This window comes from Lygodium microphyllum, chromosome 20 (assembly GCF_053477565.2).
Source record: "Lygodium microphyllum isolate KBCC chromosome 20, Lygodium_microphyllum_v1.1.10, whole genome shotgun sequence".
Lineage (NCBI taxonomy): Eukaryota > Viridiplantae > Streptophyta > Polypodiopsida > Schizaeales > Lygodiaceae > Lygodium > Lygodium microphyllum.
Genome location: NC_141154.1, coordinates 75,787,836 through 75,800,210, shown reverse-complemented (window position 1 = coordinate 75,800,210; position 12,375 = coordinate 75,787,836). Strand labels below are relative to the sequence as shown.

The window sequence follows — 12,375 nt, the reverse complement described above, 5'->3', positions numbered from 1 at the left end:
TGGTGAGTGTACTCTAGCTTGGTAGCTTCTACTTTTCTCAAGCTTGGTAGCTTCTACTTTTCTCAAGCTTGCATTCTTTGGAGATTTATTTCTCATAACTAATATTTCTTAGCTTCTATTCTTGTAGGGATGATGCAAGAGCTTTTGGTCTTATTTATTGGAGATTATTGGTTAAATATTATGGCATGCTACTAGCCAACCTTTGTATGGCTAGCTTTGGTTGACACATAGCCACTTGCTTTTGTTGCTCCTTCTCAAGTTCTACTTTCCACATGTGGTTGTGTGTCTTGTTTAGTGTACATTGGGGCTTAGGTGTGTAGGTTCAAGGGGTCAATGGCTCAAAGATACATTTTGGGTTCCTTAAGTTTTATTGACGGGATATACATATGGAGTCTCTTTGGTACTCGCTTAGGGAGCCAAATGGTGTGGTTGCCTTCGTTAAAACCTTGTTCTTGTATAATATTATTGGCCATCCATTGTGTTTATTTCACCACCAATGACATCTCCTTCGCATGTGCTATTTCCTCTCAACTCTCCATTCATAGGGATGGTGTTTACTCATTGTAGTTGTGTTGCACTATTTTTTTGTGCATTCTTTGCTTTTACTTTGTTCAACTAGGTGAATTGGTGGTGTGCAAATCGGATGCTGTATGCATACGTAGCGAGTGCCAGAAGGTCCCCAAGAACAAATAACTCTACTTTAAGCTCAAAATTCAAGAGAATAGACTTGCACGACATGAGGAAAAAAGACCAACTGGGTACAATCTCCCCCCATGCCTTGTGTGAGTGCTGCACAAAGCATGTATTTAATAATTTATTCATCTCTAAGCTCAAAAATAGCCCAATTTTACAATTAGCATGCTTTAGATTTTGTGTTTGCTTTTGTCCAAATAAAGAATAAAGCGGTTGGGCAGCCCAAGAGTCGTGCGCCCAAATATAATGTCCAATAATGAATATTTAGACAGTGTGCCCATGTGCATACAAAATAATAAATATATATCAAGTGCTTCAATAAATAAGTGCGCCAAAATAAATATTAGTGCCACGCCTAAGACGTGCACCCATCAAAAATGATAATTTTTTCCAAATAACTTGAATACACGTTATCGCCCACCAGTGCTTCCCAGCGCCACCGCCGCTGCTCTACACATCAACTGAAGCATTCACAATTGTTAAAAAATAATAAAATTAAACTGACAAAAGTGAATACCTAGCAGTCTTCAGCTACAAAATAAATAAATAGGTTGGAACTCTGTCTTAACCTTAATTTAATACGAGTGTGGACTCTAAACTCATAAACGTCCATTAATTTAAATATGTATTTTGTGGAATCACCCACTATGGAATCACCCACTTGCACATTAAATTAACGTGACACCCGAAAAGGACATGCATCCCTGTCAACTTTTCGCACAAGAAATCCACCTTGTGTGTACGAGCCCCGACAAATAAATATAGTTTTACGGAATCCACTACAAAAACCTCATGGAATCCACCGTGGTCTCACAGAATCCACCGTGGAATATGCCTCCTGGCATCATACCCCCCAATGCACATCCTATAGGTTTTATTTTTCTTCTTGACTAACAAGCAGGTGCGCCAAAAGGAGAACTACTGGGCCTAATGAGTCCTCGGGTTAGCAATTCTTCAACTTGGTTTTGAATTTCTTTCTGTTCAATTTGATTATGTCGATAAGATGCTTTACATGGTGGTTGTGAATCTGGAATTGAGTCTATTTTATGATCTTCAGGACGTGTAGGTGGTAAACCAGGTGGTAAGTTAGCACGCAGACACACACACATGAGAGAGAGATAGAGAGAGAGGACCTATTTAGTCTACATGTATAAAATGAGTTTAGGGTTTAGGGTTTAGGATCAATCATGCATTTTCTCACTCTCCATTTATCCTTTTTTTAATCGGAGTGCTCTCTCTCTCTCTCTCTCTCTCTCTCTCTCTCTCTCTCTCTCTCTCTCTCTCTCTCTCTCTCTCTCTCTCTTGAAATTGAGTTGTTGCTTGGTAGGAAATTCAAGCTCCAAATACATGGCAATGTGGATTACACCACAATAATAATACACCTAAACCTGCTAGAGGCCAAAGGCATTATTGCTTTGAATATTGGAAACCACTCAATAAAGAATAAAGCACAAAAAATATGACGTATGACCCCTAACAAGATGCTTTGACTAGCAAGTGGATTAAGAATTTAGTGGAACCTCTATATGAGTCAACACTCAAAGAACCCAAAACATGCAAGCCAATTGATGCCACGAGGCATATTCCACTGTGGATTCTGTGAGACCATGGTGGATTCCGTGAGGTTTTTGCAGTGGATTCCGTAAAACTATATTTATTTGCCGGGGCTCATACACAAGGTAGATTTCTTATGCGAAAAGTTGACGAGGACGCTTGTCCTTTTTGGGTGTCACGTTAATTTAATGTGCAAGTGGGTGATTCCATAGCAGGTAATTCCACAAAATACATATTTAAATTAATGGACGTTTATGAGTTTAGAGTGCACACTCGTATCAAATTAAGGTTAGGACAGAGTTCCAACATATTTACTTATTTTGTAGTTGAAGACTACTAGGTATTCATTATGGTCGGTTTAATTTTATTATTTTCTAACAATTGTGAATGCTTTAGTTGATGTGTAGAGCAGGCGAGCGGCGGTGGCACTAGGAAGCACTGGATATTCATTATTGGACATTGTATTTAGGCACTGCCCGACTCTTGGGCCATCCAACTGCTTTATTCTTTATTTGGACAAAAGAAACACAAAAGCTAAGCATGCTAATTGTAAAATTGGGCTATTTTTTAGCTTGGAGATAATTTCTTCTCTCAGACAGAATATTTAAGTAACAATCATTAAGCTTAGCTTATTGTTTAAGCTCAAAAGCTTAAACTCTCCAAAAATCAGTTGACCGTAGCGGCAGGATGCACTCCCTGGCGGTGACGTCAACGTCAGCATCCTTTCATCCGGATGTAGTTCAAATTGTTGGTCAAAGCTTTCTTTTCAAAAAGCTAACGCTTAAAGGTTTAAGCTATTAGTAAAGTTTCAAAAATCCAAGCTTAAATCTTCTCCATAGCCGATGTTCACACTGGTCAATCCCAAACTCTTTTCAACCTCCCTGCAAGCCTCTGTTCACACCCGTGCTGTGATAGAGATAATTTCCAACAAGTAGATTATATTACACAATCTTCACAGGCAAAGAATTCGTCGAAGAAGGATTTCAGTAACTCCCGTATCTGCAAAGAAGAAAGATCCTAAAAGCCATTTTTTTAAAAAAAAGAGCAAGCCTTGTAAACCCAACTTTGAGCTACGCTCATCCCACTAACAAGATTTCGAGTGTGTGAGGTTGTTTGAAATTTTGCAGGATGACCGATCAAAACATGGAAGATTTTATGGCCGAAGGTGATTTATCGGAACCAACGATGGAGAAAAAATTGGACCTAATTATGATCCAGCTTCAAAAGGAACAAAGAGCACGTCAAACTTTGCAAACTCAATTGGCCACTCTTCAACGATCTACTACCGATCAAGATGGACCGCAACCTGAAGAAGTATGATGAAAAATAAAAACTCACGTGTGTCACTAATCACTTTTAGTAGACAGAGCATCGCTATGGTGGATTGTTGTCTGCAAAAGCATTGATTGTCCTACTACTTGGGAGACTTTTCAAAAGAAATTTTTGCATAATTTTCTTTCACCTCCTTCATGAAAAAGCAATCAAACAATGGGATCTTCTACAACAAAGAGATCGCGAGCCTATTTCACAATATACCAAACATTTCTGGAATGTTTTATTGCAACTTTGAATGCCCGAAGATGTACCTGAGGCGACCCATAAGCGCAAAATTGGTGATTATGTCGAGCACAAAAATTTCTTAGTTGTGCCTTTGCAATCTAGTGACATTATCTTAGGAATGCCTTGGTGTCATCAATATAATCCCGATACAGATTATTCCACACATTCAATGAAGATTCATTTTAATGATAAACAATTCACTTTTGTATGGTATGCACACTTTTGATAATTTTCCATTGCTTAGTCATACACAGGCTAAACGTGCATTAAGAAAAGGTAGCAAATCCTACTTAATATGGGTGAATGAAATTGAAGTTAAAGAAAATTAGATGCATCCTAGGCACACACAATTTCTTTCAAAATTTAAAGATTGTTTTATGTGTGTGTGTCCCCTCTTTTTAATGGGCATATTATTTCTAGACCTAACAATGTGGTTGGAATCCACATTTACACTTGTGCATGCTAGGCTTAACATTGTTAGAAATCCAATTAATATTTGCTAAAGGAAACTTCTATAGTCTAAATATTCAAGCCAACTTTTGTGTCATGAACTTAACATCTAGAATTTATGTTTTGGCACTTACACGTGTACACACACATGTGTTTGTGTAGGTGTGTTACTACATTATGGGTGTTGCATGGAAAAGGGGTTTCAATTTATTGAGTTTTACTACCACTTGTGCATGGAGAGAGAGAGAGAGAGAGAGAGAGAGAGAGAGAGAGAGAGAGAGAGAGAGAGAGAGAGAGAGAGAGAGAGAGAGTGTGTGTGTGTGTGTGTGTGTGTGTGTGTGTGTGTGCTAAGTGCTCAATGCACAAAGTGTAGCCTAAGAGGTGTAAGATCAAGCATGTAGCACTTAACAATGATTTACAAACAAAGCAAGTTGTTGTTCACAAGTAGCAACATAATAATGGTAATGCACAAGGAGTGTTTAATGATAGTGTTAAACACAAATGGATGTCATATTTCCATATAGCTTATATGAGCACATGCATGATCACGCCACACATACAAAATTAACCTTTCCTTCTATTTCACATATAATTTTCACAAGTTTGTATTATCCAAAATTTCCCTTCTTGTACCTATCTGCTAGATAACAAAGTTGCATTTGCACAAGCTTCAAGAACTTTGGAAATAGATGCCACCATGTCTCAACAAATAGCCCCTAAATTTTCGATCATTTAATTGGGAATGAAGCATCTTCAAAATGCATAGTCAAATTCAGAATTATGACAAGAAGATTTTGATTATAAGCAAACTACATGATACGTCCAAAAATGAACTTGTTATGTTGAGGAAACACTTATTGTTGAGAGGAGGAGTTAAGAAAACTAGAGGATTAGAAGCATGGAGAATGGTGGAACTTGCAAATAACTTCTTGTGTAGAGCAACTTTGGAAAAGGGGGCTTGAATAATGGTTTCCTTCCTCAATGATGGGCCTAATGCACAATAACCACACATAATGTTTTCTTGGGTGTGGGCAAGTCTAAACTTAGCTTAGAGTGATGATATGTTATGAGTTAGCTCACTCATCCAATTATGTGGCAATAGGATTGGTTTGGGTAATGTGATAAGTAGGGGGGGACTCATACCTTCTCTTCTATGACATGATGTGGAAAGGAAGGTTACAAGAGGACCAAAAGAGGAAAGGTCATTGTGCTATTTATAAGGTAGAGAATTAAGGCAAAAAGCTTAAGCAATTACGCTTTTTCAATAGGCAATGAAGCTAAAAGGTCACCCTTCATAACATGTGGCACTTCTAATTCTACTATGGTCCTTAGTGCATAGCCAAATTGAGAGCTTGCCAAAGAAACAATACTTTTTTGGAGCCCAACATGCTTTATATACGAGCATCCCACCTCCCTTATTGAATGTCACCATGATATAATCGTACTCCTAAGGTTAATGCATGTTTCTAATTCATTCTCTTGCATTTTCCTAAATGCCAATTGATTGGCTAGTAGTAAGATGTGATATTTCCAATGATGAAGGTCTCAAAAACCTCCACACATTGTCAAATTTGTCTCATCATAAGCTTTGCACCCAAATTCAATGAGCCAAGTTGCTCATATGCTTACAAATTCATCGTCTTCTTGCATTTTTAAAACTAAAAATGTGCTCATAACCATTTCACATTCTTTGAGCATTCCCATGCAAAAAAACACTTGATACTTCACTTTAAATAGAAAGCATATTGACATAGAAAGTGTATAAAGCTCTCACATGTATCTTGAATTGTATGATGTAAGTGTGTATTGTGCATTGTCATTGTATTATCTCGGTTGAGTGTTTAACGAAAATGGATGAATAAATTGGTGTTGTATAACAAGTTCAGTTATTAGTCCTAATCTAGGATGATAGCAAGCCAAACAAGTGAGAAAGCACGAGTTAGTTGATCTCACAAGTGAGCATGGCTATTTGTAGTAAGTAGTAAACTGACTATATCATCACGAAAACCAGGTCTATGAGCTAGTCCTTACAACTTCCTAATGTACAATCAATTTATTGCTTACTATAAAGTAGCCTTGGTTTTCATGTGCTAATACAATCAGTTTACTACTTAGCACAAGTAGCCATGCTAGCTTGTAGGATCAACTTACTCGTGCTCTCTCACTTGCCAATGCCATGCCCTGTCTTCCATACACCCGCACATTAATAATCAAACTAGCCTAGCAACTACCTATTTGGTTGAAATTGTAAATAACAAGATCAAGAGGCTATATAAGTAGCTAGTTTTGGATAGGCATCGTACACCTACTTTTGTGTTTTTCGCATGTGAAATAGTCCAAAAATATTGGTAGGCCATGAAAAAAATTGCGTTTAAACCATCAAAACTTTAGATCTTTGGCCTTCTCTTTTGATTATAGCCAGATTTACTTGGTTGGGAATCTAGCACCTTGGGGCTCTTTCAAGCTACATACTTATTTTTTTCCAAATTCCATGTAAAATCTACAGTTCATCAGATTTGCCACCCACTAGAAATGGCATTTCCCCTGAACGGATCCTCATCTAAGTTACAATCAACGGGATAAAAGTGTCCAATAATTAGTGTCATAGATTGTGGTTACCATTTCCGAAACCTTTAATTATAATTTGAGAGGAATTGTTAAACCAAGGAACACAATTTTCCAAAAAAGAAATTCCAAGATATGAAAAAGTGGGTATGAGATGTTATGCTCGTTTAAATATGCGGTTCACGTGATGCGAAGGTAAACCTTGGGCTTTCGTCATGGGCAGACACTATGGGCCTAGCCGGCATGTGTTTTTTATGAAATTCCAAATGGAGTATCGCGAGACCGGGGGCCTAAAAGAGCATACTGAATTTTGAAGGGGGGGCAAATTTAAAAAAAAAAACCCAAAAAAGGGTGCATATGGGACACGTGGCAGGCAGGAGACTGCGCTATCCAAACTGGAAGACGAATGGGAGGGGGACACGTGGCGAGCGGACGGGCAGTGTTTTTGCCACACAATTCCGATCCCCTTCTCGCAGCCATCATCCACCACCCACAGGCTCTGTGGCACCGGGCACAGGCCCAGTTGTGTGAGAGAGAGAGAGAGAGGGGGGAGGGGGGGACGGGGTTGAGAGAGAGGCTCCTATCAGAGAGAGAGAGAGAGAGAGAGAGAAAGAGGCTTCTTAGAGAGAGACACAGACAGAGACAGAGGCTCCTAGGGAGTCATATACAAGAGGTAGAGGGCGTTGAGAGAGAGAGAGAGAGCCTCCCCCTTTCCACCTTGTCTCTCTTCCCTTTTCCTTTCATTTCTTGCATTGGGTTTGTTAATTGATTCACTTCTTCTCGCTCTCCCCTCTCCTCCCCTTGCTGATTCATCCCTCTCCCCCCCCACCCCCCAACCAACACCCCAGCCATGGCCTCCAAGCTGGGCATCACCACCCCCTCCCCCTGCACCTCCCTCTCCTCCCCTTCCTCCTCCAAGTCCTTCCTCTCCTCCCAATTCGCAGGCCAGCCCCTCTCCTCCTCCCCTTCCGCCCTCCTCGCCCCCCACCGCCTCTCCCCCCGCCGCCACCTTGTCCTCATCTGTGCCTCCGCCGACCAGCGCCCAATTATCATTGGCCTCGCCGCCGACTCCGGCTGCGGCAAGAGCACCTTCATGCGTCGCCTCACCAGCGTCTTCGGTGGTGCCGCCTCCCCTCCCAAGGGCGGCAACCCCGACTCCAATACCCTCATCAGTGACACCACCACTGTTATCTGCCTGGATGACTACCATTCGCTCGACCGGACAGGCCGCAAGGAGAAAGGAGTGACCGCATTGGATCCCCGCGCCAACAACTTTGATCTCATGTATGAGCAGGTCAAGGCTATCAAGGAAGGCAAGCCCATTGAGAAGCCTATTTACAACCATGTCACTGGTCTTCTTGACCCGCCGGAGACCATTCTGCCTCCTAAAATTTTTGTGATTGAGGGTTTGCACCCCATGTGAGTCTCATCTAGTCTCCTGTTTCAGATTCCGAAGCTCATCTATTCCAGTAATCTGTAATCTGCAATTTTCAAGATCCATGTTGTAAACCTTTGGTTGCACTTCCTGCACTCAGGTTCGATGCTCGAGTCCGAGAACTTCTGGATTTCAGTATCTACCTGGATATCAGTGATGAGGTTAAGTTTGCTTGGAAGATTCAGGTGCGAGGACTTAGTGCATGTTTTGCCAATGCTTGTCAGCCCTGTTTCTATATCCTTACGTTGACAATCTCTCCTGCTGTATGCAGCGCGATATGGCAGAGCGCGGCCACAGCTTGGAGAGCATCAAGGCTAGCATTGCTGCAAGGAAACCAGATTTTGATGCATACATAGGTATGCAAGTAGAAGTACATAGGATCCCCCGTCATATGTGTGTATCATAGTTCTGGTGCAAGTCATGTATGCAGCAAACTTAGGAAGGTTTTTCAAGCTGCTTGAAGGCAAGGGGTGTTTGCTGATCATTGATTCTGCCTTTTAGATCCCCAGAAGCAATACGCGGATGTCGTCATCCAGGTCCTGCCTACCCAACTAATCCCAGATGACAATGAGGGCAAGGTGCTGAGAGTAAAGATAATAATGAAGGAAGGAGTTCCAAATTTCACCCCTGTGCATCTCTTTGATGAGGGATCGACCATCTCTTGGATTCCATGTGGTCGAAAGTTGACATGCTCGTACCCAGGGATCAAGTTCTTCTATGGTCCTGACACATACTATGACAATGAGGTATGTTCCAGCAATGTCTTATTTACACGCAGGTACTGAATCGTCGAGGATTCCGGTTGAGGAGTGTACATAGTTTGACAAATTTCTCTTTTGCCATCAGGATGACATAGTTTTTAGTTGTAACACAGGAATCTTCACACTAGTATGTAAATTCAGTGTTTTGCTTGGTGAAGGCATCCTTGAGTATGGTTGTAGTGTTTTAGTCCTAACTGTACAGGATTTTTCCCCATTATGCTTCAGTATTTTGCTTGGTGAGTCACCCTTCATCATGGTTCTCTAAACAAGAGAAACTGTGATGTGCTGTGATACTGATCATGTACATCTGTGTGATGTATCACTACCGAATGGCCGTCGTAAATTTCTGGTGATCAAATTGAGTAGCACTGAGGCTTTGGTGTTTTGACAGGTTACCGTTTTGGAGATGGATGGTCAATTTGATAAGCTGGAGGAGCTCATATATGTTGAGAGTCACCTGAGCAACATCTCCACCAAGTTCTATGGGGAGATCACACAACAGATGCTCAAGCATGCTGACTTCCCCGGAAGCAACAACGGAACTGGCTTCTTCCAAACCATGGTCGGTCTCAAAATCAGGGAGGTGTATGAGAAGATTACACTCAAAGAAGGGGCTGCCTTAGAAACAGCAAAAGCTTAATGGAGGTGACCCTTATAATGCTTGTAAGGAGAGGACGCTATTCATCTTTGTATCTCAATTAGTCGACAGACAAATGGGGAGAGTATTGTATAGCTCATCGATGATATCACCACACAGGAGAGTTATCAAGGATCTTTTGTACAACTGTGAGGCTTGGGTGAGGCCTATGTACACATGATGTGCAAATGCGGTGCATGGCCTTGTGCATCCTTCTATCTATCCTGTGAATCACAATAGCCCACCCTTCTGATTTTTTGCATGAATAAGAATGTAGTCATGAGTAATGCTCTCATTATGTAGTGAACTCTGTGTGATGGGAGAACATGTAGCAACGCCATTCTGTGTGATATTACAGATGTCTATCAAGCCTTGAGTAATATGTATGCAACCTTTGCACTTGCTCTGAAAGTGATGAGTAAACCAAACCCATGTTTCCTCACTTGAATATAATATTCGGAAATACGATCGTACTCGTGTCTGGATCATTTCCATCTCTGTAACTTCATCTGGGCAGGTGTATTACATGTTCCCACTTGATTTTCGATGATACTAAAGGCCCTGCATATGTAGTTGTGTGTGTGTACGCATTCATACCGAAGCTAATTCTAATCCACATCCACCTGTTACCTACAGGCTGCCTTGCACACATGAAACTCACCATCTTCCATAATGCAGAAGCTGCAAAGCATAAGATTTGATACCTGAAACATGTCTATAATTATGAAAACAGGGAGGTCAGTAACTGCATTAGATTTGATACCTGAAACATGTCTATAATGATGAAAACAGGGAGGTTAGTAATTGCATTGGAACTTGTAATGATCAACAATTGATGCTGCTACATCATATGGTGAATTGGACCTGTGAGATCGGGTGTGGTATATTTGTGCTTGTGACTGGTGCACTTGTGTATTCACAATTGGGCACCCATGACTATAGGCTTTGAATCTCTCTTCCCTGGGAACTGTATTCATAATTACATAAGACATAATAATGCAGTTCCTTGATTTAGTTAACATGGGGACACATGGCCACAGGCTTTGAATCTCTCTACTTTGGAATTGCTCTATTTTCTGCTACCTCTTTATAATAGCATCTATAATTCTTAAGAGCTGTAGAATCTCTTTTTAAAGGAAGTAGTGTGGAATGATGCAAACAATTAGGTTGCAAATAAGTCCAACCACGATTCTCAAATTCTTCACAACAAACAAAATAAATTCTTTGGCTTTGGCCCTTAGTTATAGGATAAATATCATATTATAAAAAGTAAGCCCTTCAACCAAGTAGAGCACACACCAAAACAAGTTTAAAGCATGAACCTTAGTTGAATTGCTAATTCTGTTGCATGGTTCATTGTTCTCTAGTATTCTCCCCAATTTGATACCAAATCAATCATAAGGTCTAACATCGTCTTCTTTTCACCTTTTGTGTCAATGATGTAAGGTCTAACTTTGCCTTATTTTCACATTCTTTTCACCTTTTGTGTCAATGATGAAGGTCTAACTTTGCCTTATTTTCACATTTACTGTCACTCTTTACTACTTGTGGATGACACTCTTTACTACTTGTGGAATGAACTCTCCTTGACAAACGTTCATTCCCTTTGCATTCCCTTTTACATCTCTTTGTGGAAAGATGGTATTGCAATACCTCGTTGCACACATATATACACTATACATATACGTCGAGGCTTTTGTGTACTCTCACATTTAACTAATTACTCATTTAATTGCGAGAAGCAGCATGGTATTAGTTACTAGTTACTAGTACCGTTATAGAACCCACATCATGTACTCAAATTGATGATATATCAATATCTCCATGGGCTCCTACACGTATATCTACTAGGGCTTCAAATGTGTGAAGCTTATCGTTGATGACATATCCTCCATGTACTCCAGGTATATCCACTAAGGCTTCCAATGTGTGAAGCTTATCAGTGATTGGACATATGGATCTGACACGTGTAACCTGAACATGCTTGTGGACTCTCTTGCTTTTGACTAGTTAAGCATTATCTATACCATATAAATTAGTGTTAGCTATCCCATACAAAATTAAACTAGCCACGATTAATTGCAAGATATGTAGGTAATTAACTTGTAGTTAGATAGCAATAGTCTGTTCATGGCAAAAATTAGTACAAACTTGTGTACTAGCTAGTTAACATGTACCAAGCTAGATTTTTACAAGTGACTTCACTATGAATACTTAGTTGCAACTACCAAGTATTCACCAAAAGCTACCTACATAGTAGCCAACTAGCTAATAGAAAGTACTTGTATAGGTAACTAGCTAGTAAAAAGTGCTAGTTACTAGTAGCCGACCAATAAAAATACTAGCTACTTACGTAATAAGTACTTTATATATAGACATCATTACTTGCCAATTCCTAGGCAACCATTAATTAGGTAGCTAGCACCAAGTATCTATAAATAGCAATGTGTTTAGGTAGCTAGCACTAGGTATCTAAAGTTAGACTAGTAGCTAGCCAGCTAGCCAGCTAGCTAATAGAAAGGAGCTACTAGTTAGTAACTAGCCATATCTACTAGTTTCGATAGGTAAGCACTAGCTCCTTTGCTACTAACTAGTTACAAATAGCCATTAAGACCTACCAACTTGCAATCATACACTAGGTAGGTTACTTCCTTGTAGCTACTAACTAGTATCTACTAATAGCTCTAAATAATAGCTAGCTACATCTAGTTTGTTATGAG

At 40.2% G+C, this 12,375-nt stretch overlaps 1 protein-coding gene across 1 annotated transcript; it reads left to right on the top strand.

The window, feature by feature from the left end:
- The first annotated feature begins 7,351 nt into the window (after positions 1-7,351).
- On the top strand, positions 7,352-10,143 carry PRK (phosphoribulokinase). Its single transcript, XM_087701593.1, has 5 exons — positions 7,352-8,241; positions 8,358-8,442; positions 8,529-8,613; positions 8,759-9,003; positions 9,410-10,143. Exons 1-5 carry the CDS (start codon positions 7,673-7,675, stop codon positions 9,656-9,658), a joined length of 1,233 nt encoding a protein of 410 aa, XP_087557719.1. The 5' UTR covers positions 7,352-7,672; the 3' UTR covers positions 9,659-10,143.
- The last annotated feature ends 2,232 nt before the right edge of the window (positions 10,144-12,375 follow it).